This window comes from Triticum urartu, chromosome 4, assembly GCF_003073215.2.
Source record: "Triticum urartu cultivar G1812 chromosome 4, Tu2.1, whole genome shotgun sequence".
NCBI classification, from domain to species: domain Eukaryota; kingdom Viridiplantae; phylum Streptophyta; class Magnoliopsida; order Poales; family Poaceae; genus Triticum; species Triticum urartu.
Window position 1 is genome coordinate 472,291,540 of NC_053025.1, and position 27,398 is coordinate 472,318,937.

Sequence of the window (27,398 nt, forward strand, 5' to 3'; positions counted from 1 at the left end):
AGAGACTTGCCGGTAATGAGATTGAACTAGGTATGAGGATACCGACGATCGAATCTCGGGCAAATAACATATCGATGACAAAGGGAACAACGTATACTGTTATGCGGTTTGACCGATAAAGATCTTCTTAGAATATATAGGAGCCAATATGAGCATCCAGGTTCCGCTATTGGTTATTGACCGGAGATGTGTCTCGGTCATGTCTACATGGTTCTCGAACCCGCAGGGTCCGCATGCTTAACGTTCGATGACGATTTGTATTATGAGTTATGTGATTTGATGTACCGAAGGTTATTCGGAGTCCCGGATGAGATCAGGACATGATGAGGAGTCTCAAAATGGTCGAGACGTAAAGATCAATATATTGAAAGGCTATATTCGGACATCAGAAAGGTTCCAAGTGATGCAGGTATTTTTCGGAGTACCGGAGAGTTACGGGAATTCGACGGGGGAAATAGTGGGCCTTAATGGGCCATACGGGAAAGGAGAGAAGGGCCTCAAGGGTGGCCGCGCCCCCCCCATGGCAAGTCCGAATTGGACTAGGGAGGGGATGGCGCCCCTCTCTTTCCTTCTCCTTCTCCTACTCCTCCCCTCTCTCCTCTCTTGGAAAAGGAAGGGGACTCCAAGTAGGATTGGGAATCCTAGTCGGACTCCCCCTATAGGCGCGCCCCTCCTAGGCCGACCTCCTCTTCCTCCCTCCTTTATATACGTGGGCAGGGGGCACCCACAGACACACAAGTTGATTTCTTAGCCGTGCGCGGTGCCCTCTCCACAGATTTCCACCTCGGTCGTATTGTCGTAGTGCTTAGGCGAAGCCCTGCATTGGTAACTTCATCATCACCATCGTGCTGACGAAACTCTCCCCCGGCCTCAGCTGGATCTAGAGTTCGAGGGACATCACCGAGCTCAATGTGTGCAGATCACGGAGGTGTCGTGCGTTCGGTACTTGATCGGTTGGATCGCGAAGATGTTCGACTACATCAACCGCGTTACTTAACATTTCCGCTTTCGGTCCACGAAGGTATGTAGACACACTCTACTTTCTCGTTGCCATGCATCTCCTAGATAGATCTTGCGTGATCGTATGATTTTTTAAATAGTGCGCTCCTCAATATCATCGAGCTGAACGTGTGCTGATCGCGGAGGTGCCGTGCATTCGGTACTTGATCGGTTGGATCGCGAAGACGTTCGACTACATCAACCGCGTTACTAAACGCCTCCGCTTTCGCTCTACGAGAGTACGTAGACACACTCTCCCCGCTCGTTGCTATGCTTCTCCTAGATAGATATTGCGTTATTGTAGGCAATTTTTTTGAAATACTACGTTCCCCAACAGCGTCGCCGCTGACGCCCCACAACGCGCACAAGCGGGAGTGCAGCGCGGCCAAGCGCCTGTCATCGTTGTCCTACCACCACGCGCACCACCGGCGGATGGTCATGGCCGGCCTGCCGCTCGAGGCACACGACGCCGAGGCTCCACGAAGACTTGGTTGGCTCGCGGTGCTTCCAGGAGGACGCGGGGGCCGCGGCGCAGGTGCCGGTCAGGAGCCTCCACACTCGCCATGGTGCGGTCTACGACGTCGTCCACACTTGAGGATGAGCCTTGGTCTGGCTGCGGCGCGTACATCCGTACCCAGCCGCTCCTCCCCGTCGCAAAGGTGCTTTAGTCTGGTCTGGCTCGAGTGGACGGCGTTGGGAGCACGCGAGCGCGCAAGCAAGGTGGCTTCGTTGCCGACACGGGGCTCGACCAGGTAGGGCTGTGAGCGCGGGAGCTCGAGGCAGTTCAAGGAAAGACTGAGCCACCAGTAGACGTTCGACAGAATGCCGGCCCCGTTAGACGGGTCAACGGACCCAGATAAAAAAGGAAACACAGACGAACGGACGAGCGACCCAAACAGATAAAAAACAAACAAAACGCGGGTCAGTTTAGTCGGTCGGTTGGAATTGCTAAAAAGCTATAGCTTAGGGGTGCGTTTAGAAAACAGAAAGAAAGCAAAAATACGACGAGCGGGGCCGCCATCAATTTTGTCACCCCGCCCCTTCCGAGTTTGGAAACCATGCGAGCCTGCGGGAAATTAAGGCACGCCCATCTCCACCGTGCACAGCCCGCTCCCGGGATCCGATGGCCTACACAAGTGCCACCTCACGGATCCGCGCCCCGCCCCTCTCCACCAATCCCCTCCCACCGCGCGCCTCTATATTAATCCCCTCCCCTGCTCCACCACAACACACCAAAGAAAAGTCTCCCTCGCAACAACTCGCCCATTTCCCTCCACACCAGCCCGACACCTCAAGCTCCATCCCGATCGATGGCGCCCAAGGCCGAGAAGAAGCCCGCGGAGAAGAAGCCGGCCGCCGAGGTCGCCGAGAAGGCCGAGAAGACCCCCGCCGGCAAGAAGCCCAAGGCGGAGAAGCGGCTGCCGGCGTCCAAGTCCGCCAAGGAGGGCGGCGACAAGAAGGGCCGCAAGAAGAACAAGAAGAGCGTCGAGACCTACAAGATCTACATCTTCAAGGTGCTCAAGCAGGTGCACCCGGACATCGGCATCTCCTCCAAGGCCATGTCCATCATGAACTCCTTCATCAACGACATCTTCGAGAAGCTCGCCGGCGAGGCGGCCAAGCTGGCCAGGTACAACAAGAAGCCCACCATCACGTCCAGGGAGATCCAGACCTCCGTCCGCCTCGTCCTCCCCGGCGAGCTCGCCAAGCACGCCGTCTCCGAGGGCACCAAGGCCGTCACCAAGTTCACCAGCAACTAGGGTTACGTCGCGGTGTCTCTAGGGTTCCGTCCCCGTGTTCTCTTCTAGTAGCTTTTGTGTCGCCGTCGGTCGTGTCCATGTGTATCGTTATAGGTAGGTAGCGCGCCTGCTTTGTAAATCGTGTCAGGTTGTGATGGACGGCTTTGATTTCAATTAATGGAAGAGGTTGTGTGTGACTTCTCAATCTGCTAGCTGTTGCGTCATTCTGCCAAAATAATTGGGGATCTAGGGTTTGAGGAGCTGGGTGCTCGAGCTGCCGCTGCCGCCACTGCTGCCGGTGATGTTTCGAGGAGGGACGGTGATGCGTTTGGCCTCTCGGCACCTGGGTTCCCATGGCTTCAGCACCGAGATATTTGTGAGCAGTAAGCAATCGTCCTCTGTATTCTCCCCGTTCCTGTGCTTGCATAAATGCTTGGCACTTGTATGCGATGAATTGGTGCTGCGTGATTAGGTATGGTGATGATTATTGTCTGCGACCTCTGGTTCATGCTCGAGTGTTGTTCGCCTATGACTGGGGTTGTTTGGGTGTGGATGGATTGAGCACTGGTTGGTGTGGTGACGGTCTCCTTTGCTTTCCTTTTTTCCTTATGAACATGAACATCAGCTTTAGGGCTCATTCGGTTGGGAGGAAATCAAAACGTAGGAATTAGTAGTATAGAAATTTGATAGGATGGCACTTGCCATCCTAAGGATTTGACTTGCCTCGTTCCTACGTGCAAAATAAGCTTTGAGGCCTCTTTTGGTTCATAGGATAGGATTATCGTAGGAATAAGAATTTTGTAAGAAATGAGATGACATGTATCTCAAATCCTATGATTAGGAATAGGAAACGAGATGTCATTTGGTTGACACCAAAGGAATTTTTTCATTGAGTCTAGGCTCATTTTTATTTTCCTATGAAATGTGAAGGATAGGAATCAATCCTATGTAGGAATAGAAATCTATTCCTATGAACCAAAGTGCTCTAAAGAAAAAAATCCTATAAGAATCCTATCCTCTAGAATTCCTATGAAATTCCTCCAAACCAAAGCAGGCCTGAGTGGATGTGTAGTTTTCTCCAAAAACACTGGAAATGAGTAGTATTCCTATGAAATTCCTGTACGCATTTCCTACACACCGAATGCATATATAGGAAAATTTCCTCCGGACTCCTTGTTCCTATGTTTTTCCTACAAAAATCCTTCAAACCGAATGAGGCCTTAGCATGCCAGGGAATGTTTCGAGCCTGCTACTGATATAGGAGCTTTAGAATATGATTCCTTTGACAGTTACATAGCAACACCACGGATGCTTCATACCATCTTTTGAGAACTTTATCACGGGCTGGATGGGTTTGCCTAACGTTATCTTTTCCTTGTTCTAGTGCTGACGATGTTTCACACATGCCGACTGATTATGTGTGTCGATGAAAACTAATTGTTGCTCTATGGCTAGTACAATTTGTAGCCGCAAGTTGCTTCTGCCAAAAACTTGTTGCCATTTTAGCACCTGAAATTTGGTATCTATTCTACTTGGGGGGCACTTTATCATCTTGGACGAAATGTTTGCGATGGACAATTTTAGTTTTCATCTCTAGTTTGTCTTGCTGCAAATTGTTGTGGTTGAGGGGTGCACATTGTTGACATGGACCTGAGATACACATACACAACAAAGATAGTGATAGTGATGCAGTTTGCCTCTTCATTTTAATTTGTAAGATCACCATATATGTTCGACCCCATCTGTACCAAAATACTCCCTCCGTTCCGAATTACTTGTCTTGGATCTGTCTAGATACGGATGTATCTAGACTCATTTTAGTGCTAGATACCTCCGTATCTAGACAGATCTAAGACAAGTAATTCGGAACGGAGGGAGTATAAGACGTTTTTTGACGCTGTCATAGTGTCAAAAAACGTCGTATATTTTGGAACAGAGGGAGTACCATTTATGAAATGATTTTCTACATATTCTGCTCACAGGGAATTATGCGCCAAGAATTTAACTCATTGCTGCCTTTTAAATCTGTAAATGCAGATATAACATGTAACATTTATTCATCCTTCTAGATTCTTTTGTCAGGGTTATCATTTTACACAACGGAGGAAGAATTTAAAAAGGTCTTCTCACCATTTGGCGCCATTGAGGAAGGTATCTATGCCATTTTTGAACTTGTGTGACGCTGCCACATGGAATTGTAAATCTTTGTCATTGTTTCCTACTGATACTTGAAGTTCTTATTATGTTAGTTGCATGGAAATATTTTGGTTTAATGCTGCTATCTGTTTCTATCAAATATAGTTCGGTTAGTGAGAGACAACCAAACTGGAAGGCTGAAGGGATTTGGTTTTGTAAGATATTCATCACAAGAGGAGGCACAGAAAGCTATCAAGGCAATGGATGGAAGGGTATGCACACTGCTCACCTACTATCTTGGGTGTAACCTTCAAACATCATTTGCTGGTGCTGACACATTGATAATTTTATAAACTGAGAATTCATGGTTGCCATTTACCCTAGAGGAAACTCTGCTGAAGTTCCACTGGAGAAAAAAATGGAGCCATAACTCTTTGCCGCTGATACTCCTTCCTTTGTCAACTGAAACTACCTTGTGAAGACACCTTGTTAATAGAGTAAAGTGCACAGAAACACACCTTAGGGATAATGTGATAAACCACAACTCTTGGTGACATTGCTTTTATCAAATAACCAGGACCTTTGAGGTCATTCATAAAAAAAAACTAATCTCTCATGTTTAGTCATTTGTCGCCAAAACTGACAATGCTGGTGTACTCAAGAAAACCATAGGTCATTCTTCTGAATACTGCTTAAGGGTATTGACTTCTGTAACAAAATAATTAGACCTGCAATGTGTTAAGAGGTACCTACATTATTTCTAAATTCACTAAATATGTACAGTGGTCTTATGTCAGCCTTCCTTTACCATCTTCCATCTTCCAATGATGACAAGAAGTGTACATACAGCATTTGGGCCACGTCGGTCCACCAGTCAGGTCGACTGGTAGAAGCCATGTTTCTGTGTTTACTCTTGTTAACAATGTTTTCAACATAATGTAAGGTTAATACATTCTTGTTGTAACAGAGTTGGCTCTTTATCTAAAGCATTTTCTAGTTTATTCACATGAAGCATGCGTTGGTTTTTCTCTGTTGACTAGTGAGAACGCCTTTTCAGGTAGATTTGGTTAAACTAACTTGTTTTGTGATTCATGGTTATTTTGTCTTTTCATCTACTATTTCACATATTAAGTGGCGCAATTTCCCTCAGCTGTTTTGTCGCTACATTTTACCGCTTTCTATTCATAGGCACTTAAACTAAGAACTGCATTAGACAAGGCATTTACCTGGAGAATTCTCCAAAGAGAGAAGTGGCCATCTCTAGAGCCTTAGTTGTAGAAATTACACCCCATGTATAACCACAACACGAGTTTGCAAACTTACTATGTGAACAGACCACGAAAGTCATAATCAAAGGTGTTTTAAGTAGTGTCGTAGACTGGTTTCTACCATTCGCTACTAAAATGCATTTTTTTAGGCCTTTTGTGACCAAGTCAGGAAATGCTGCAAATTAGGTAGTTTATCTTTTCGATGCAATTGTGAGGAACACATTTTCTTGGAAATAGCATCAGAATAGTCAGGAATTGCTCTGTTCAGTGTTCAGATTCTTGTCTTTACATTTGCCAAATTGACAGCCATCTTGGATCTTGTCATTTTTCCATTAGGTGATGCTTTTATCTTGACATTACCATCATCTCACTCCAAACTATTTGGATTTGAGCAGTGAAAGCCATTTGTTGTAATGACAACCGTGTGCAAATTTCATTGTTCGAGCATGATGCTAACCGGCATCGGCTTCAATATTACCTGATTTGGTGTGTTTGCAGCACCGTTTGCTTGGACTTTAAATTTCTAAACTGATTTTATCTTTTTTTTTTCAGATTCTACGCGGCAGACTGATTTTTGCAGAGATGGCAAAGGAACACGGCACCGGATAGTCAATAGGTCAGATTTTTATTTGCACCGTTGCTGAACTACATGTGTCTTTGGGCCGAACCGCCGAAGGCACTTCTCTCTTTGCATCTTGCTATCAAGAACAGGACCGAATAGTGACGGCATGCCTAGCATGTTATCCAAACAGCCATCTGTTTTTTTGTTGTTGTTGCTAGAAGCAGTTATGTTTCATGAACATATTCATTTGCTACAAAGCGGAACTGTGTAAGCTAAATTTGTTTGTGTTGGTACTTAAATTCAGCACGCCGGAGTAATGTGAACTGAAGTACGGTTATTACAGTCAAATCTGGTTTCAATAAGCTCAAGGTCTTCATCTCTGCCTTGACTCTGATTGCTCAGCTTTCATTGGGCGAGCACATGCCACAACTGCACCAGGGCAACTGTACAGTTCTAGTGCTCCAGTATCAGTTTTTTTGCTGTCTTTTGCTTCGTTTTGTATGCTTGTAAAACCTTCCGCCACGTTGGTGATTGACTGCTCTGGTAACAGCAGAAGGAACTCGGGTAGTTGTTAAGCACTTAGAAAATATTAGCCGAGCTTCCGTTTGGGGGAGACATTTGGCGCTTTGGCTTCGTTTGAATTTTGTTGAGAGTTGGGTGGGCAACTGAAAAGTGTCTCCAAAACCTGGAGTGTAATGGAGCTCGCTCCGTATCCCATATGGCGATCGGAGATATGATGACTCTACTAGAGTTGCTCTAAAGACGCAACTACAATCAAGTCCATGGAAAATTTTGCCTACCGTCACGAGACGTCAGATTTGTTCGAAAGGTGGCGTGCTTGGGAGATCGGAATGGTTGAGAGAGAGAGAGAGAGAGAGGGGGAGGGGGGGGGGGGGGGGGGCAGAGAAAGAGACGATTTACTTAGTTTCGCCTGTTGCAGCACCACGGAGTTTCGACGGCCTGTTGCAACACTGGCTGAGCTCAACGCCCTGTCTCCAAAACCCGAAGTGTAATGGAGCGCCTTCCACATCTCATATGGCGATTGGAGATATAATGACTTTGCTAGAGTTGCTCTAAAGACGCAACTACAATCAAGTCCATGAATTTTTTTTGCATGTCATGTCACGAGGGATTTGTTTGAAAGGCGGGTGCACTTGGGAGATTAGAATGGTTGGGCGGGGGAGGAGGAGGGGGGGGGGGGGGGGGGGGGGGGGGGGGGGGGGGAGAATCGATTTACTTAGTTTCGCCTGGTGCAGCACCAGGAGCTCCGACGGCCTGTTGCAGCATGACCTAGCTCAATGCCACCCCCAATGCGTGTTTTTTTTGAGAGTACGCAAATTGCGTACCATAGCTTGATAGAAGATAGAAAGCGTATGTACAAGAGTTTAGATGCATCAGAGCCACAAGTCGTCTGAGGCATGAAGGACACTCCACTCCTACTCCTGCTATCTCACACTACTACTCACACCACACGCTAACTCCTTTTCCTCCTGCGAGCGTCCACAAATGTAGCTCTTCGAAAATCCTTGTGACTAGCTCCGTGGCACTCATCCAACTGGAATTATCGCGGAACACTCGGTTGTTTCTTTGTTTCCATATGCTCCAGCAAACTAGGCTCACAAGTGAGTCGAAAGCACGACGGTGTGTTTTGTGGATGTGTTTGCGAGCAGCACCCCACCAAGTCTCCAGAGTGTTGTTGCCATCGGGTATGATTAGTGTATCTATCCTCCTCCTGGAGAAGGTCGTGAACCATACTTGCTTAGAGTAGGCACATTGAGTCATAATGTGGACTACGTTGTCCTCTTCTTGGTCGCAAAGAAAGCAAGATGAAGTTTGTTCTTGCAGACCATGTCGCAGCCTACGGTCAGAAGTCCAGACACGGTATTGCAAAGCTAGCCACATGAAGATTTTGATGGGTAAAGGCGCCCAGCACTTCCAGATCCAGCAGGCAAAAGCGGCCTTAATTGCTCCCATGAAGAGCATCTTATAAGCCGAAGCAGAAGTGTAGACTCCGCGTTTGTTCCATGGCCAGATCGCCTCATCTTGCTGGTTGGGGATGAGCTGCGTGTTCAACATGATCTCCCAAAGTCGGATCAGCTGGATTAGGCCATCAGTGGACAACTCTCCTGCTATGTCCGATGCCCATCTATGATTCAGCAATCCATCCTTCACCAATCTCTTGTTGACGGTTTGGGTGCGAATCAGTTTCTTGACATCAGGTGCAATATCATCGATCGAGGCCGCATCGATCCATCTGTCCTTCCAAAATAGCACCTTATCCCCAGATCCTAATCTCCAATGCACCAAGCTGTTGAAAGCTATCTGAACTTGCGGGTCGCAAGTCATCGGCAGACCGTGCCATGGTTTAGAAGGATCGGTGCGTCGCATCCACTCCCAGCGCAGTCTTAAAGCTAGACCGTGTCTCTTTAGGTCCATGATGCCGAGGCCGCCGAGCTCTTTAGGTCTACATACCTTTTGCCAAGAGACTAAGCACTGCCCTCCATGAATCTGCTATGTTCCTTCCCAGAAGAAGGCTCGACATCTCTTGTTCACACACTCAACAGCCCATTTTGGTGCATCCGCCACAAGAAGATGATGCGTCGGCCTAGCCATAACGACGTCATGAACGAGAACCAGCCGGCCCGCGCGAGTAATAAGTCCTCGTTGCCATCCAGGGAGGAAGTTCAAAACGTTGTCCATGATCGGTTGCCACTCCGCTCGAGTTAGTTGCCAAATAGATAGCTGCAGCCCGAGGTATTTGCATGGGAATTTGTCCATCTTCCATGGTAGGGCTGCTGCTACAAGTTCCTTGTCTCCCTCCTCCTCGCCGATCAGAATTGCCGCAGGTTTAGCAAAGTTAATTTTTAGTCCCGATGCTGTCCCAAAGATGAGCATGGCCTCTTTGACGAACCGGAGATCAGGCAGAGAAGGCCGGATAAATAGCACCACATCATCAACATATATCGAGATTCTTTGCATCGAGGAGCAGCCTGGCATCGTACTGAGGACTCCCATCTCCTGGCCTTTAGACACGATCGATGTCAGGACATCCATGGCGATGACAAAGAGAAGGGGAGAGATCGGATCGCCTTGTTTGAGGCCTTGGGCATGCATGAATTTCGGCCCAGCATATCCATTTACTACCACTCTAGACGAAGCTGTGGTGAGTAGGGTTGCAATCCATGAAAGCCAAAGATCAGGGAATCCCTTGGCCCTGAGAACTTCAAAAAGGAAGGGCCATGCTATGGTGTCGAAAGCACGAGATATGTCCAACTTAAGCATAACTCCCTTGGCCTTCCTACGGTGAAGGGATCTGGCCACTTGTCGAACTAGCACGAAGTTGTCATGCAAGTTTCTCCCTTTTATGAAAGCCGATTGGTTTGCTTGCATAAGTTCACACATGCGAGGGCATAGCCTTTTGGACAGAAGTTTCGAGCAGATTTTGGGCAAACTGTGCACCAACGTTATGGGTCTGAAGTCTCCAACGTGGCAGGCGTCCGGCCTCTTGGGAATGAGATTAATCAAGGTCTGGTTGAGCGGGCCAAAGCCATGCCCATTATCCATGAAGATCTTGTGAATCACTGCCATAATATCATCCTTGATGATGCTCCAAGCTTTCTGGAAGAAAATACCAATAAATCCGTCCGGACCCGGGGCACGGTCCGAGGGCATCTCCTTGATGGTTGCCCACACCTCCTCCTCTGTAAATATCATGGTCTGATCCTCCAAGTTCAAGGGTGTGATGCCTAGAAAGTCTAGGTCCAAAGTGTGCTCGCGGACAGTGATCGTACCCAGCAACTCCTTGTAAGTATCGTAGAAGATGTGTTCCTTGCCAATTTGATCCGTGATCAGGTTTCCCTCATGTGAGAGAGCAGGGATGAAATTCTTAACTTTTCTACCGTTGGCCACGAGGTAGAACAGTTTGGAGCTAGCGTCACCATCCTGGAGCCATATAATTCTAGACCTCTGCCGTGCAATTGTCCTCTCTAGCGAAGCTAGACCCCCCATGCGTGTTGCATTGTAGTATCCGACCTTGTATGCAGCGCTGGCGCGGATGATGTTGCTAGCCCGTGAGCTTGCTACACTAGTGCCGCTGCCATCGCAATGCCTTGTCGTCGAAGCACTCAAACCCCCCTCCTGCCCCGTCGCAGCAGACCTCGTCCGACAGAAGCACCACCATTGCATCACTGCCCATGTTACAACAGGGCCGCCATGGCAGAAGCAGCCATGCTGTCGCAACAACACGAACAGTGCTGCAGACTGTGTTTACTCTTGTTAACAACTGATTTAACCAATGTGGGCCATGCTACGATTTAACCAAAATAGCCCTACTAGCCCATGCAGTCATCCTATACGTTTGGTTTTTGGGTTTATCTACATTATATATGAAAAAAATAATTAAATAAAAAATCAAAATTTTCTGAAATATTTTTTTGAAATAAAGCTACCTTTCATTGTACTTGTAAGAAAAATTCCACAAAAAGAAAAACCCTTCTTAACAAAACAAATTTTCGGCCAAAATAGTGTGAATAGTGAACTATAATGGCAAATATTTTTTCCCTGAAGTCAACACTGTTTTTTAGTCATGAAAAATTATATACTAGTGCAAAAGAAAGTCAAGTTTATTCTAAAAAGACTTCTGATTTTTTTTGTATTTTTTTCATATAGGGTGTAGATACATGCCTAACTAGAATAGCTTTCGCTACAGATCCCAAGATAATAAACTTGGTGAGATTGCAACGAGCAGCGGTCGGCTTGTCCAGGACGGCTGCCCTGTGTAAGATACCCATACATACGTAGAGAATATGAAAATGATACACAACGAACATGTAGGAGGGGAAATGAAAGCGAAAGCACAAGAAAATCCCCAAAATAGTGTTTCCGTAACTATGTACTATCCAAAATAGATGACTCAACTTTGTACTAAAGTTAGTATAAAAGTGGGTCATCTATTTTGGAACAGAGGGAATAGCTGAGAATGAGAGTGTTAAATTTCAACATGGCTGAGATCGTCATCTGAATTTTCACGGCAGACTGAAAAGAACACGAGGATCGATAGTCAGAGGCCTTCAAATTTCAGAAATATCCGTAACAATCGTGAACTGCACCAACTTGCAGCACCGCCGCCTTTAATAGATCGAGCACGAACGATCACAGTAACAAGAAGAGCTACCGCACAAGGTGGCAAGCACCGACAAACCAAGATTCCTTGGAACTGGGGATGGGAGGAGGGGGATCACGCAGGAAAAGCCAAAGAGACCTTGTCCACAGTGCACGTGACGGACAGTGAGACGGCCACACCCAGTACAGTTGGAACGGTGGGCGAGCGGGGGCCCACATCCATGCATCTGGCCATGAGTGCTTCCCAAATCCGGCGCAGTACCGAGGAGGATCCTGTTGGCAGGAGTACCGAGGCCATGCAAGAAACCATGCAGATCGACGTACACTCTGGGTCAAGCCATGACGTAGTTGTGGAGGGGGATCACGGTCAGAAGGAGGGTTTGGGACACAAGAACAAAACTTTCATGAGGAAGGCATGGAAAAATAATGGAGACAGAGTAGTGATGACCCAGAAGTATAGGGGATCAATTGTAGCTCTTTTCGATAAGTAAGAGTGTCAAACCCAACGAGGAGCAGAAGAAAATGACAAGTAGTTTCCGGTAAAATATTGTCTACAAGTGCTGAAATTGTAAATAGCGGAGTAGTTCGATAGGAAGATAAATTGTAACGAGCAAGTAATGATAATTGTAACAAAAATGCAGCAAGGTGTTCGCACACGAACACGTCACGTGTACCCTCGACGCCGGGGGTGATGCACCGCAGCTCACGTCGAAGGAGTCTCACCAGAAGCGTGATTCGCAAGACAACCGAAGAGAACTTTTGAGGACCCGAAACACCACACTCCCGGGAGGGACCGCGTCGGGGAGTGCGGCGGCTATGGGCTGCCCTAGGTCGGTCCAACCGCCCCTAGAGCCTCGGGATTCGCAGCTCTCCAACATGAAGAACAACGAAGAACGAGGAAGCAAAAACGGTGGAGAGACAAAACATAGATGAAAAAGTAGTATATATATGTGTGTGTGTTTTTTGCGATTGTGTGTTGTTCAATCGGCCGTCACCCTCATCTATATATGAGGCGGTTGGACTTTCCGTACAAGAAAAGGACTAAAAATTCTGTCAAAAATATCAAAAACCCTAACCTAACTCGGACAGGAATCTTTGGCAATTTTATGGATCAATCTCGGTCTCACCGACTGGTTTGCTTCGGTCCCACCGAGTGAACGTGGCCAACTCTCTGTAACTTTCTGTAATTTCTCGGATCAACTCGGTCTCACCGACTGGTTTGCTTCGGTCCCACCGAGTGAACATTGCCAACTCTCTGGTAATTTTCCGGACCAACTCGGTCTCACCGATCAAATCAACTCGGTCGGTCCGAAATGACTTTGCAGCTTCTATTTTTGACCTTGTTTTGTCTCCACAGGTTACATACGACCTCAGATTAAGATGATTTTTATATCAAAATCAACCGGTTCGACTAGATGCACAACTTTATTGTTGAAACATTTCCATTAAAGGCCATCTTAATTGAGTTTCACGCCATTATTTAATCTGATGTCAACATGAGTATCTCTGAACTTGTCATGATTATTGCATCCGAGATCCGCTTTAGACCATCTTCATACCCATCTTGATCTTCTTAAAGAGAGCCATCCGGAGTGACCTTCAATCCTAAGTTTGAATTAGTCTTTATTAGCCTAAGCTAATTTTATGATTGTGCCACTTTTGAGCGTCCACACATATCCCCCTGTTTTTGGCATATCTAGCGTGCCGAAAAATAAGTTGTACCAAGTTTGTTCTAAGGATAATGTCAACACTCCATCGGCCATTTATATGTTCTTAGGACGATAAGTATATATCAACCATGTTTATGCTAAGGGCGATAGTTATTTATCGGCCGTTGCCTATCTAGGCTTCTTGCCACACACTTGGGTGGTATTTCTTTACATATTTTCCATTGAGAGCTCGATGTAACAATGCCCCTTGTATGAATTCCACAAAATATGAGTTTCCAGGAACTACTCTTGTAATCGTAAAAGGACCTTCCCAACTTGGAGACCACTTCCCGAATTTTCTGTCTTTCAAACCAATTGGTAGAATCACCTTCCGCACGAGATCACCAACTTGAAAAGTATTCAACTTGACCTTCTTATTGTAAGCTCTTGCCACCCTCAACTTATCTCTCTCTATGGCCTTCAAAGCAGCCAAACGTTTATCAGCAACTTCATCAATATTGTCCATCATCAAGTTATAGAAGTCCACCGCCGATAAATCATTTTCTTTGGCTATTCTCAAAGCATTCAAATTCACTTCCACTGGTAAAACAACCTCTTGACCATATACGAGCTCATACGGAGTTACCTTTGTAGCACCATGCCTCGAGATTCTGTGAGCCCACAAAGCTTCAGACAATAGCTCATACCATATCCTTGGATTATCCTCAATCTTCTTCTTGATGAGCTTGATTAATATTTTATTGCTAGACTCAGCTTGTCCATTGGCTTGGGCATAATATGGAGAGGAATTGAGCAACTTATCTTATATGATTCAGCAAATTCTCTAAGTTGATGTGACATAAAGGATGAACCTTGGTCTGTAGTTAATGTTTGAGGAATGCCGAATCTATGAATAATGCACTCAATTATGAATTGAATTACCTCTATATGAGTCATATTTTTGAGTGGTATTGCTTTAGATCATTTAATGAAATAATCAGTCTCCACCAACATGAACTGATGCCCCTTTAAAGAAGAAGGATGAATCTCTCCAATAAAGTCTAATCCCCAACCTCTAAAAGGCCATGGCTTGATAATAGGATGTAACATAGTAGCGGGAGCCAACTGAATATCACCAAACTTTTGACAAGCTTCACACCCTTTATAATACCGAAAGCAATCATTAACCATTGTCGGCCAATAAAACCCAACACGTCGTAATAACCATTTCATCTTGGGAGCTGACTGATGAGTGCCACAAATACCTTCATGGACCTCTCCCATAGCAACTGTCGCTTGTTCCTCGTCCAAGCACTTTAAAAGAACATCATCAACCGTCCGGCAATAGAGACCACCGTCTCTCATCATGTATTTGAAAGCCATACGCCGAACAGTCCTGTCCACCCCATTACTAGGATCACACAAATAATAAATAATGGGTTTCCTCCAGTCTTGATTTTCTCCTGCATTAAATATTTCATTAGTGGCCGAAACAGTGGGCTCCGGTTCGGCCTCCCCTATGTTGGCAAGACTAGACATCGGCCTTTGAGAAATATGAAACATGCCACGATCAACATGATAGCCGGATGCTTGTTGTGCCAACTCATTTGCTCTCCAATTTTCATGTCTAGATATATGAGCAATGCTAAAATAATCCAAAGTAGAAATTATATCTAGACATTTATTAAGATAAACATTAAGTGATTCGTCAAAACATTGAAAGACTTTGGATATTTGTTGCACTACTAATAACAAATCACCAAAAGCCTCAATATGTGTAGAACCTATGGCAAGCAACATTTCTAAGACGAATAACAATGCTTCATATTCAGATTGATTATTTGTGCAAAAATATTCTAAGCGGCATGAGGCTTCAAAAACAGCACCATGAGGAGATATATAAACAATACCAACACCTTGGCCATTGCTACAAACTGAACCGTCAAAGTATAATCTCCATGGTACTAACGAGACAAGGTTTATATCAATATCATGCTTGTCATCAATCCGATGCTCAAAAATAAGATTAGCAACGATTTGGCCTTTCATGGATTTCAGAGATTCATAATGTTGGGGAACTTAGTAATTTCAAAAAAAAATCCTACGCACACGCAAGGTCGTGGTGATGCATAGCAACGAGAGGGAAGAGTATCATCCACGTACCCTCGTAGATCATAAGCGGAAGCATTATGAGAACACGGTTGATGTAGTCGAACATCTTCACGACCCGATCGATCCAAGTACCGAACGCACGGCACCTCCGAGTTCAGCACACGTTCAGCTCGATGACGTCCCACGAACTTCGATCCAGCAGAGCTTCACGGGAGAGTTCCCTCAGCACGACGGCGTGATGACGGTGATGATGTTGCTACCGACGCAGGGCTTCGCCTAAGCACCGCTACGATATGATCGAGGTGGATTATGGTGGAGGGCGGCACCGCACACGGCTTGGAACAATCAACTTGTGTGTTCTAGGTGCCCCTGCCCCCGTATATAAAGGAGCAAGGGGGAGGCTGGCCGGCCCCTGTAGGGCGCGCCAGGAGGAGGAGTCCTCCTAGTAGGAGTAGGACTCCCCTTTCCTACTCCTACTAGGAGGAGGAAAGGAAGGAGGAAAGGGAGAAGGAAGGAGAGGGAGGAAAGGAGGAAAGGGGGGCCGCCCCCTAGTCCAATTCGGTTTGGGCTAGGGGGCCGCGTGCCCTGCCTCCTCTCTTCCACCACTTGGCCCATGAGGCCCAATACTTCTTCCCCGTATTCCCGTAACTCCCGGGTACTCCGAAAAATACCTGAATCACTCGGAACCTTTCCGATGTCCGAATATAGTCGTCCAATACATCGATATTTACGCCTCGACCATTTTGAGACTCCTCGTCATGTCCCTGATCTCATCCGGGACTCCGAACTACCTTCGGTACATCAAATCACATGAGCTCGTAATACCGATCGTCACCGAACGTTAAGCATGCGGACCCTACGGGTTTGAGAACTATGTAGACATGACCAAGACACGTCTCCGGTCAATAACCAATAGTGGAACCTAGATGTTCATATCGGCTCCTACATATTCTACGAAGATCTTTATCAGTCAAACCACATAACAACATACGTTGTTCCCTTTGTCATCGGTATGTTACTTGCCCCAGATTCGATCGTCGGTATCTCAATACCTAGTTCAATCTCATTACCGAAAGTCTCTTTACTCGTTCCATAATGCACTATCCCGCAACTAACTCATTAGTTGCATATCTTGCAAGGCTTATAGTGATGTGCATTACCGAGAGGGCCCAGAGGTACCTCTCCGACAATCGGAGTGACAAATCCTAATCTTGATTCATGCCAACTCAACAAGTACCATCGAAGACACCTGTAGAGCACCTTTATAATCACCCAGTTACGTTGTGATGTTTGGTAGCACACAAAGTGTTCCTCCGGTAATCGGGAGTTGCATAATCTCATAGTCATAGGAACATGTATAAGTCATGAAGAAAGCAATAGCAGTAAACTAAAACGATCAAGTGCTAAGCTAACGGAATGGGTCAAGTCAATCACATCATTATCTAATGATGTGATCCCGTTAATCAAATGACAACTCATGTCTATGGCTAGGAAACTTAACCATCTTTGATTCAACGAGCTAGTCAAGTAGAGGCATACTAGTGACACTTTGTTTGTCTATGTATTCACACATGTACTAAGTTTCCGGTTAATACAATTCTAGCATGAATAATAAACATTTATCATGATATAAGGAAAAAATAATAACTTTATTATTGCCTCTAGGGCATATTTCCTTCACATAAGCCAAATCATATTCAATTAAAGCATAAGCCCACTTGCCAATTCTACCACTAAGAATTGGCCTATGCAACATGTACTTGATGACATCGGTTTGACAAGCTACAATGAAAGTACTAGGCACTAGATAATGTCTCAATTTTGTGCAAGCATAATATAAGCATAAACATAATTTCTCAATAAATGTATACCTTGTCTCAGCGCCCAATAAGCGTCGGCTCAAATAAGTAATAGCAGCTCCTTTCCTTCGGTCTCTTGAATCAAGACAACACCAATAACACCTTCCTCCGCCGCAATATAAAGCTTAAAGGGCTCTCTATGTTTGGGAGATTTCAACACCGGAGGAGTTCACAAATAACTTTTTATCATATCAAATGCTTCTTGTTGTTTTGCCCCCAAGTAAAATTGGCATCGTCCTTTAACCGAAGGATGGGAGTGAATGCATCAACCTTCCCTGACAAGTTGGCTATGAATCTCCTTAAATAATTGAATTTGCCAAGGAAGTTTTGCCTATCTCTCTTGCATGTTGGAGCCTCCACCTTTTGTATAGCTTCTATCATTTTGGGATCAATCTCTATGCCATCTTGATGAATAATGAAACCCGAAAACTTTCCAGCCGATACACCAAAATCACACTTCAAAGGATTCATCTTTAGTCCATATTTTTTCATTCTCTCAAAAGCTAAGCGCAAATCAGCTAGATGAGATTCAAAAGCATCCGATTTGACAACAATATCATCAATATAAACCTCAAGTATAACACCAAGCAGATCATGAAAAAACTAAATTCATAGCCCTTTGATATGTGGCACATGCATTTTTTAATCCAGAGGTCATCACTGTCTACTCAAATAAACCAAGGAAACCGGGACACCGAAAAGCCATTTTGGACATGTCCTCTTCGGCCATAAATATCTGGTTATACCCCGCATTACCATCGAGAAAGCTAATGACCTTATGTCTAGAAGCATCATTGATAAGCATATCGGCTATTGGCATAGGATACTCATCTTTAGGTGTAGCTCTATTCAAATCTCTGAAATCAATGCACACCCTCAACTTGCCGGAGCCTTTCTTCTCTACCGGTACAATGTTAGAAATCCACTCGGCATACCTGCAAGGTCTAATAAAATTAGCTTTAGGCAAACGACCGATCTCTTCCTTGATCCGGTCATACGTTTTTGGATTAAACTTTCTGGTTGATTGCTTGTATGGTCTAAAACCGGCCTTTATAGGTAAAAGATGCTCCACTAGCTCTCGGCTTAAACTTGGCATCTCATGATATTCCCATGCAAAGCAACAAACATATTCTTTCAATAGCTCGATCAACTTAGCTTTATGATCGGCTCTTAATTTTTTTTTACAAATGTCGGCCTAGGAATTGAACCATCTCCTATATCTATCTCTTCTAATGGATCGGGCGATGTAAAACCTTGTCCTAATTTATCCATATCATCTAACTCTTCTATGGACTCATACATATCGTTCTCATTGGACCGATATTCTACAAGACGCTTTTGTAACCACTCTGAGTTAGGATCCATTTAAATACATCATACCTTGGAGCCGATTATTGCTAACCGACTTTAAAGAAATGGGCACGAAACCACTTTTTGTGGCGCTAAGAAAGTCAAATTCTGACAAGTCGCGCCCCGTCAAGCAAGTAGCATTGGGATGTTGCCAATCCACCGATGCATTGGCCAAAGCAACACAAGCCGAATTATCCGCATGAATGACTTCTACTTCATCATCAACCCATTGAATTGAAAACTGGTGCATGATACGTCTCCAACGTATCTATAATTTTTTATTGTTCCATGCTATTATATTATCTGTTTGGATGTTTAATGGGCTTTATAATGCACTTTTATATTATTTTTGGGACTGACCTATTAACCGAAGGCCCAGTGTAAATTGTTGTTTTTTTGCCTATTTCAGTGTTTCGCAGAAAAGGAATATCAAACGGAATCCAAAAGGAATGAAACCTTCGCGAGGATCTTTTTTGGAACAAACGCAATCCACGAGACTTGGAGTGGACATCAAGGAAGCAGCGATGCGGCCACAAGGTAGGGCGGCGCCCCCCACCCTCGTGGGCCCCTCGCAGCTCCACCGACCTACTTCTTTTGCCTATATATACTCTCATACCCTGAAAACATCTAGGGGAGCCATGAAACCACTTTTCCACCGCCGCAACCTTCTGTACCCGTGAGATCCCATCTGGGGACCTTTTCCGACGATCTGCCGGAGGGGGATTCGATCACAGAGGGCTTCTACATCAACACCATAGCCTCTCCGATGATGTGTGAGTAGTTTACCACAGACCTTTCGGTCCATAGTTATTAGCTAGATGGCTTCTTCTCTCTCTTTGGATCTCAATACAAATTTCTCCTCGATGTTCTTGGAGATCTATTCGATGTAATTCTTTTTGCGGTGTGTTTGCCGAGATCCGATGAATTGTGGGTTTATGATTAAGATTATCTATGAACAATATTTGATTCTTCTCTGAATTCTTATATGCATGATTTGATATCTTTACAAGTCTCTTCGAATTATTAGTTTGGTTTGGCCTACTAGATTGATCTTTCTTGCAATGGGAGAAGTGCTTAGCTTTGGGTTCAATATTGCGGTGTCCTTTCCCAGTGACAGCAGGGGCAGCAAGGCACATATTGTATTGTTGCCATCGAGGATAAAAAGATGGGGTTTATATCATATTGCTTGAGTTTATCCCTCTACATCATGTCATCTTGCCTAATGCGTTACTCTGTTCTTCTGAACTTAATACTCTAGATGCATTCTGGATAGCGGTCGATGTGTGGAGTAATAGTAGTAGATGCAGAATCGTTTCGGTCTACTTGACACGGACATGATGCCTATGTTCATGATCATGCCTAGATATCATCATAACTATGCGCTTTTCTATCAATTGCTCATCAGTAATTTGTTCACCCACCGTAATATATGCTATCTTGAGAGAAGCCACTAGTGAAACCTATGGCCCCGGGGTCTACTTTACATCATATTATTTCCCCGTCAACTAGCTATTTCTGTCACCGTTTATTTTGCAATCTTTACTTTTCAATCTATACAACAAAAATACCAAAAATATTTATCTTATTATCTCTATCAGATCTCACTTTCGTAAGTGACCGTGAAGGGATTGACAACCCCTTTATCATGTTGGTTGTGAGGTTCTTGTTTGTTTGTGCAGGTACTAGGCGACTTGTGTGTAGTCTCCTATTGGATTGATACCTTGGTTCTCAAAAACTGAGGGAAATACTTACGCTACTTTGCTGCATCACCATTTCCTCTTCAAGGGAAAACCAACTCATGCTCAAGAGGTAGAAAGAAGGATTTCTGGCACCATTGTCGGGGAGATCTACGCCAAGTCAAGACATACCAAGTACCCATCACAAACTCTTATCCCTCAAATTACATTATTTGCCATTTGCCTCTCGTTTTCCTCTCCCCCACTTCACCTTTGCCGTTTTATTCACCCTCTTCCGTTCGTCCTTCTGTTTGCTCGTGTTACCATGTGCCTTCTATTAGCTTGCATCTTCGCTTGCTAAATATCTATTGTTATGGATCCTCATCCTCTTGCTAATCTTTTTAAAGATCCAATTATGATGAACCAATTGCTAGTGGTTTGAGTGCACTAGATTATCTTTATGGACTTTTGCTTGAAATCCGTGAATCTGAAAATTGTGATGAAGTGCTTTATAAAGTGATTCATGATAGATCTTTGAATAAAATGCATGATTGCAATGATGTTATTATAAATTCTATTGATGTCAATTGTGTTAATGATATGCAAAACCTCAAGCTTGGGGATGCTAGTTTTGCTACGACTACTATTTGTTGCAATGATCATGATTGGGCTGATTCTTCTTATGATCTTGAAATTTTTTTAAGCCCCATGATGAATATGAAATTGATAATAGTGTTTGCAATATTATTGAAAGTGGGTTTGGAAGAGTGTCAACTTTAGATCCCACATATTTGGAGAATGTTCAATCTTATGCAGTTTTTGATAAAAGTGGGTTTGGAGAGGTCATGACTTTAGTTAATGATAATCCCACTATTTTGGAAGAGTGTCAACTTTGCATGCATGTGGATCGTGTTGAAAATATTTTATGTGATAGCTATTTTATTGAATTTTAATATGATCCTACAATTATTATGAGATAGGAAAATATGGTTGTAGAAATTTTCATGTTACTAAACTACCTCTCGTCATGTTGAGATTGCTATTGTTTCTTTCTTCTTCCATGCATATGCTAGTTTTTGCTTGCCTTGATAATTTGTTTGCCTATAAGATGCCTATGCATAGGAAGTATTATAGACTTAGATGTGTTTGTCACGTGTTTTATGATTCTCTCTTTGTGCTTCAATTCTTGTCTTTCATGTGAGCATCATTGAAATCTCTTTGCCTAGCTAAGGGCGTTAAACGATAGCGCTTGTTGGGAGGAAACCCAATTTTTATTTTTGTTCCTTGATTTTTGTTCCTGTTTAGTAATAAATAAATCATCTATCCTCTGTTATTATTGTGTTTTTTATGTTTTAATTAGTGTTTGTGCCAAGTAAAGCCTTTAGGATCTTCTTGGGTGATTGTTATTTGATCTTCCTGTAAAAAACAGAAAGTATGCGCTCACGAGAATAATTTTCATTTTTACCAAAGAGCGATAAAATACTGATTCCAACTGAAGTAGATCAATATAAAAATTATTTAGGATGTCCTAATATCTCAGGATTTTTGAAGTTACAGAAGTATTCGAAACCTACGGATTACTACAGACTGTTCTGTTTTTGACAGATTCTGTTTTTCGTGTGTTGTTTGCTTATTTTGATGAATCTATGGCTAGTATCGGGGGGTATGAACTATAGAGAAGTTAGAATATAGTAGGTTTAACACCAAAATAAATAAATAATGATTTTATTACAGTACCTTAAGGTGGTGATTTGTTTTCTTATGCTAACGGAGCTCATGAGATTTTCTGTTGAGTTTTGTGTTGTGAAGTTTTCAAGTTTTTGGGTAAAGATTTGATGGATTTCAGAACAAGGAGTGGCAAGAGCCTAAGCTTGGGGATGTCTAAGGCACCCCAAGATAAAATTCAAGGACAACCAAAAGCCTAAGCTTGGGGATGCCTCGGAAGGCATCCCCTCTTTTGTCTTCATCTATCGGTAACTTTACTTGAGGCTATATTTTTATTCACCACATGATATGTGTTTTGCTTGGAGCGTCTTGTATGATTTGAGTCTTTGCTTTTTAGTTTACCACAATCATCCTTGCTGTACACACCTTTTGGGAGAGACACACATGAATCAGAATTTATTAGAATACTCTATGTGCTTCACTTATATCTTTTGAGCTAGATAATTTTGCTCTAGTGCTTCACTTGTATCTTTTTAGAGCACAATGGCGGTTTTATTTTATAGAAATTATTGATCTCTAATGCTTCACTTATATTATTTTGAGAGTCTTTGAGAACAGCATGGTAATTTGCTTTGGTTATGAAATTAGTCCTAATATGATAGGCATCCAAGATGGGTATAATAAAAACTTTCATATTGAGTGCATTGAATGTTATGAGAAGCTTGATACTTGACAGTTGTTTTGAGATATAAAGATGGTAATATTAGAGTTGTGCTAGTTGAGTAATTGTGGAATTGAGAAATACTTGTGTTGAAGTTGGCAAGTCCCGTAGCATGCACGTATGGTAAAAGTTGTGTGACAAATTTGAAGCTTGGGGTGTTCTTTGATTGCTTTCCTTATGAGTGGCGGTCGGGGACAAGCTATGGTCTTTTCCTACCAATCTATCCCCCTAGGAGCATGCGCGTAGTGCTTGGTTTTTATGACTTGTAGATTTTTGCAATAAGTATGTGAGTTCTTTATGACTAATGTTGAGTCCATGGATTATATGCACTCTCACCCTTCCATCATTGCTAGCCTGTTCGGTACCGTGCATTGCCCTTTCTCACCTCGAGAGTTGGTGCAAACTTCGCTGGTGCATCCAAACCCCGTGATATGATACGCTCTATCACACATAAACCTCCTTATATCTTCCTCAAAACAGCCACCATACCTACCTATTATGGCATTTCCATAGCCATTCCGAGATATATTGCCATGCAACTTTCCACCGTTCCGTTTATTATGACACGCTCCATCATTGTCATATTGCCTTGCATGATCATGTAGTTGACATCGTATTTGTGGCAAAGCCACCTTCATAATTCTTTCATACATGTCACTCTTGATTCATTGCATATCCCGGTACACCGCCGGAGGCATTCACATAGAGTCATATTTTGTTCTAAGTATCGAGTTGTAATTCTTGAGTTGTAAGTAAATAAAAGTGTGATGATTTTCATTATTAGAGCATTGTCCCATTTAAGGAAAGTTCTTTGAAAAAAAGGAGAAAGGCCATAAAAAAGGGAGAGGCCAAAGAAAAAAATGAGAGAAAAAGAGAGAAGGGGCAATGTTACTATCCTTTTTCCACACTTGTGCTTCAAAGTAGCAGCATGATCTTCATGATAGAGAGTCTCTTATGTTATCACTTTCATATACTAGCGGGAATTTTCATTATAGAACTTGGCTTGTATATTCCAATAATGGGCTTCCTCAAAATGCGCTAGGTCTTCATGAGCAAGCAAGTTGGATGCACACCCACTTAGTTTCTTTTGTTCAGCTTTCATATATTTATATCTCTAGTGCATCTGTTGCATGGCAATCCCTACTCCTTGCATTGACATCAATTGATGGGCATCTCCATAGCCCGTCGATTAGCCGCGTCAATGTGAGACTTTCTCCCTTTTTGTCTTCTCACACAACCTCCATCATCATATTCTATTCCACCCATAGTGCTATGTCCATGGCTCACGCTCATATATTGCGTGAAAGTTGAAAGAGTTTGAAAAGGCTAAAGTATGAAACAATTGCTTGGCTTGTCATCGGGGTTGTGCATGACGGGAGCATTTTGTGTGACGAAAATAAAGCATGGACAAACTATATGATTTTGTAGGGATAAGCTTTCTTTGGCTATGTTATTTTGATAAGACATGATTGCTTAGTTAGCATTGCTTGAAGTATTATTATTTTTATATCAATATTAAACTTCTGTCTAGAATCTTTTGGATCTAAAAATTCATGCCGCAATAAAGAGAAATACATTGAAAATTATGTTAGGTAGAATTCCACACCAAAAATTTTGATTTTATCATTTACCTACTCGAGGACGAGGAGGAATTAAGCTTGGGGATGCTTGATACGTCTCCAATGTATCTATTATTTTTGATTGTTCCATGCTATTATGTTATCTGTTTGGATGTTTAATGGGCTTTATTATGCACTTTCATATTATTTTTTGGACTAACCTATTAACCGAAGGCCTAGTGCAAATTGCTGTTTTTTTGCCTATTTCAGTGTTTCGCAGAAAAGGAATATCAAACGGAATCCAAACGGAATGAAACCTTCACGAGGATCTTTTTTGGAACAAACGCAATCCAGGAGACTTGGAGTGGACGTCAAGGAAGCAGCGAGGCGGCCACGAGGTAGGGCGGCGTGCCCAAGGGAGCTAGGCGCGCCCCACCCTCGTGGGCCCCTCGTAGCTCCACCGACCTACTTCTTTTGCCTATATATACTCTTATACCCTAAAAACATCCAGGGGAGCCACGAAACCACTTTTCCACCGCCCCAACCTTCTGTACCCGTGAGATCCCATCTGGGGACCTTTTCCGGTGATCTACTGGAGGGGGATTCGATCATGGAGGGCTTCTACATCAACACCATAGCCTCTCCGATGATGTGTGAGTAGTTTATCACAGACCTTCGAGTCCATAGTTATTAGCTAGATGGCTCCTTCTCTCTCTTTGGATCTCAATACAAAGTACTCCTCGATGTTCTTGGAGATCTATTCGATGTAATTCTTTTTACGATGTGTTTGCCGAGATCCGATGAATTGTGGGTTTATGATTAAGATTATCTATCAACAATATTTGATTCTTCTCTGAATTCTTATATGCATGATTTGATATGTTTGCAAGTCTCTTCGAATTAACAGTTTGGTTTAGCCTATTAGATTGATCTTTCTTGCAATGGGAGAAGTGCATAGCTTTGGGTTCAATCTTGCGGTGTCCTTTCCCAGTGACAGCAGGGGCAGCAAGGCACGTATTGTATTTTGCCATCGAGGATAAAAAGATGGGGTTTGTATCATATTGCTTGAGTTTATCCCTCTACATCATGTCATCTTGCCTAATGCGTTACTCTGTTCTTCTAAACTTAATACTCTAGATGCATGCTGGATAGCGGCCGATGTGTGGAGTAATAGTAGTAGATGCAGAATCGTTTCGGTCTACTTGACACGGACGTGATGCCTATGTTCATGATTATGCCTAGATATCATCATAACTATGTGCTTTTCTATCAATTGCTCGGCAGTAATTTGTTCACCCACCGTAATATATGCTATCTTGAGAGAAGCCACTAGTGAAACCTATGGGCCCCGGGTCTACTTTACATCATATTATTTTCCCGTCAACTAGCTATTTCTGTCACTGTTTATTTTGCAATCTTTACTTTTCAATCTATACAACAAAAATACCAAAAATATTTATCTTATATCTCTATCAGATCTCACTTTCGTAAGTGACCATGAAGGGATTGACATCCCCTTTATCGCGTTGGTTGTGAGGTTCTTGTTTGTTTGTGCAGGTACTAGGTGACTTGCGTGTAGTCTCCTACTGGATTGATACCTTGGTTCTCAAAAACTAAGGGGAATACTTACGCTACTTTGCTGCATCACCCTTTCCTCTTCAAGGGAAAACCAAAGCATGCTCAAGAGGTAGCAGTGCATAGTAGATGGCACGCCTTGGTTTGCATGAACCCAATCACGGCCTAATATCACATTTTAGTTACCTTGCACCTCAGCGACAAAGAATGCGGTAGCCAAAGTTTTGCTTCCCACCGTAAGCTCCACATACATTACACTTTTGGCTTCAGTTTTCTCTTTGCCTTCAAATCCATTAAGCACCATGTTGGTATTTATTAACTCTTCATCACGCAGCCCCAATTTTTTGAAGACCGAATATGGCATAAGATTCACCACAGCACCACCATCGACAAGCATTCTAGCAATCGGCGATCCATTAATATGACCTTTAAGGAACAATGGCTTCAAGTGCGTCACCGGTTCTTTTGGCTTCTCGAATATAGCATTTTTATGACCAAAATCTAGCTGAGCTACTTCCCCTTCTTCATCTATAGCACGAAATTCAGCGGGTAAGTAATACACCATATTAATATCCATACCTTCATGAACCGGTGTAGACTCATAATCAAGCATTTCATCTCCTTTCGCAAGCATGTTCACTGACTCCGAAATATCTCCAAGGGAAGAGGAAGTAGTAGGCAAAGTGGATGATGTAATAGTAGCCACATCGTACTCCGTTGGTGGTGTAGGTGTTGCTATGATCAATGCAGAAGCTGCTATATTTTCCTTTTGCTTTGGCCCGCACACTTGTTTTGGGGTTACCATGGGACGACTTTCATTGAATAATTTATCCCTTAGCTTTTCTGCTTCTTATTCCTCCTTCTCATGACTCCTCATGCGTTGCAATCTCCTTTTTTGCGCCTTGGTCAGACCAGAAGGACACCACTTAGGCTAAGTATATTTTGGATCCCTCGACTTGGCCTTGCTTGTGCTACCTTCATGATCGTTTGCCATGGGTACTTGCTGGACCGCAGCCATATCTTTATTAGAATCAGCCGGATTATCAACAATAATCGACTCTTTGATTATTAATTCTTTAGTGCCTATCATAATCGGCTTGGGGGGCCTGGCGCGCCCAGGTGGGTTGTGCCCACCTGGTGGCCCCCCTCTGGTGTTTATTGACTCCAATATTTCTCAAATAATCCATGAAAAATCCCCGTGAAGTTTCAGCACATTTGGAGTTGTGCAGAATAGGTAGCCTGACGTAGCTTTTCCAAGTCTAGATTTTCAGCTGCCGGAATTCTCCCTCTTGGTGTGTTCCTTGCAAATTATGAGAGAAAAGGCATTAGAATTACTCCAAAAAGCATTATTATGGATAAAACATTATAAATAACAGTAAGAAAACATGATGCAAAATGGACGTATCA

The 27,398-nt window shown here is 43.5% G+C and overlaps 2 protein-coding genes across 2 annotated transcripts; both read left to right on the top strand.

Annotated features, from left to right (window-relative positions):
- Positions 1-2,218: 2,218 nt before the first annotated feature.
- On the top strand, positions 2,219-3,061 carry LOC125552115 (histone H2B.1-like). The gene is made up of 2 exons (XM_048715594.1): positions 2,219-2,760; positions 3,050-3,061. The coding sequence occupies exon 1, from the start codon at positions 2,310-2,312 to the stop codon at positions 2,757-2,759; it is 450 nt and encodes a 149-aa protein (XP_048571551.1). The 5' UTR covers positions 2,219-2,309; the 3' UTR covers position 2,760; positions 3,050-3,061.
- LOC125552116 (organelle RRM domain-containing protein 6, chloroplastic-like) lies at positions 3,050-7,052 on the top strand. The gene is made up of 4 exons (XM_048715595.1): positions 3,050-3,121; positions 4,821-4,889; positions 5,040-5,146; positions 6,695-7,052. Exons 1-4 carry the CDS (start codon positions 3,061-3,063, stop codon positions 6,749-6,751), a joined length of 294 nt encoding a protein of 97 aa, XP_048571552.1. The 5' UTR covers positions 3,050-3,060; the 3' UTR covers positions 6,752-7,052.
- Positions 7,053-27,398: the final 20,346 nt, after the last annotated feature.

Bases quoted from the DNA above. Each gene is read 5' to 3' on its own strand.
- LOC125552115 (XM_048715594.1), top strand. From the start codon at position 2,310: ATGGCGCCCAAGGCCGAGAAGAAGCCCGCGGAGAAGAAGCCGGCCGCC.
- LOC125552116 (XM_048715595.1), top strand. From the start codon at position 3,061: ATGCGTTTGGCCTCTCGGCACCTGGGTTCCCATGGCTTCAGCACCGAG. The intron at 3,122-4,820 runs GTAAGCAATCGT...TTCTTTTGTCAG, and splicing joins CACCGAGATATTTGTGAGCA to GGTTATCATTTTACACAACG. The intron at 5,147-6,694 runs GTATGCACACTG...TTTTTTTTTCAG, and splicing joins TCAAGGCAATGGATGGAAGG to ATTCTACGCGGCAGACTGAT.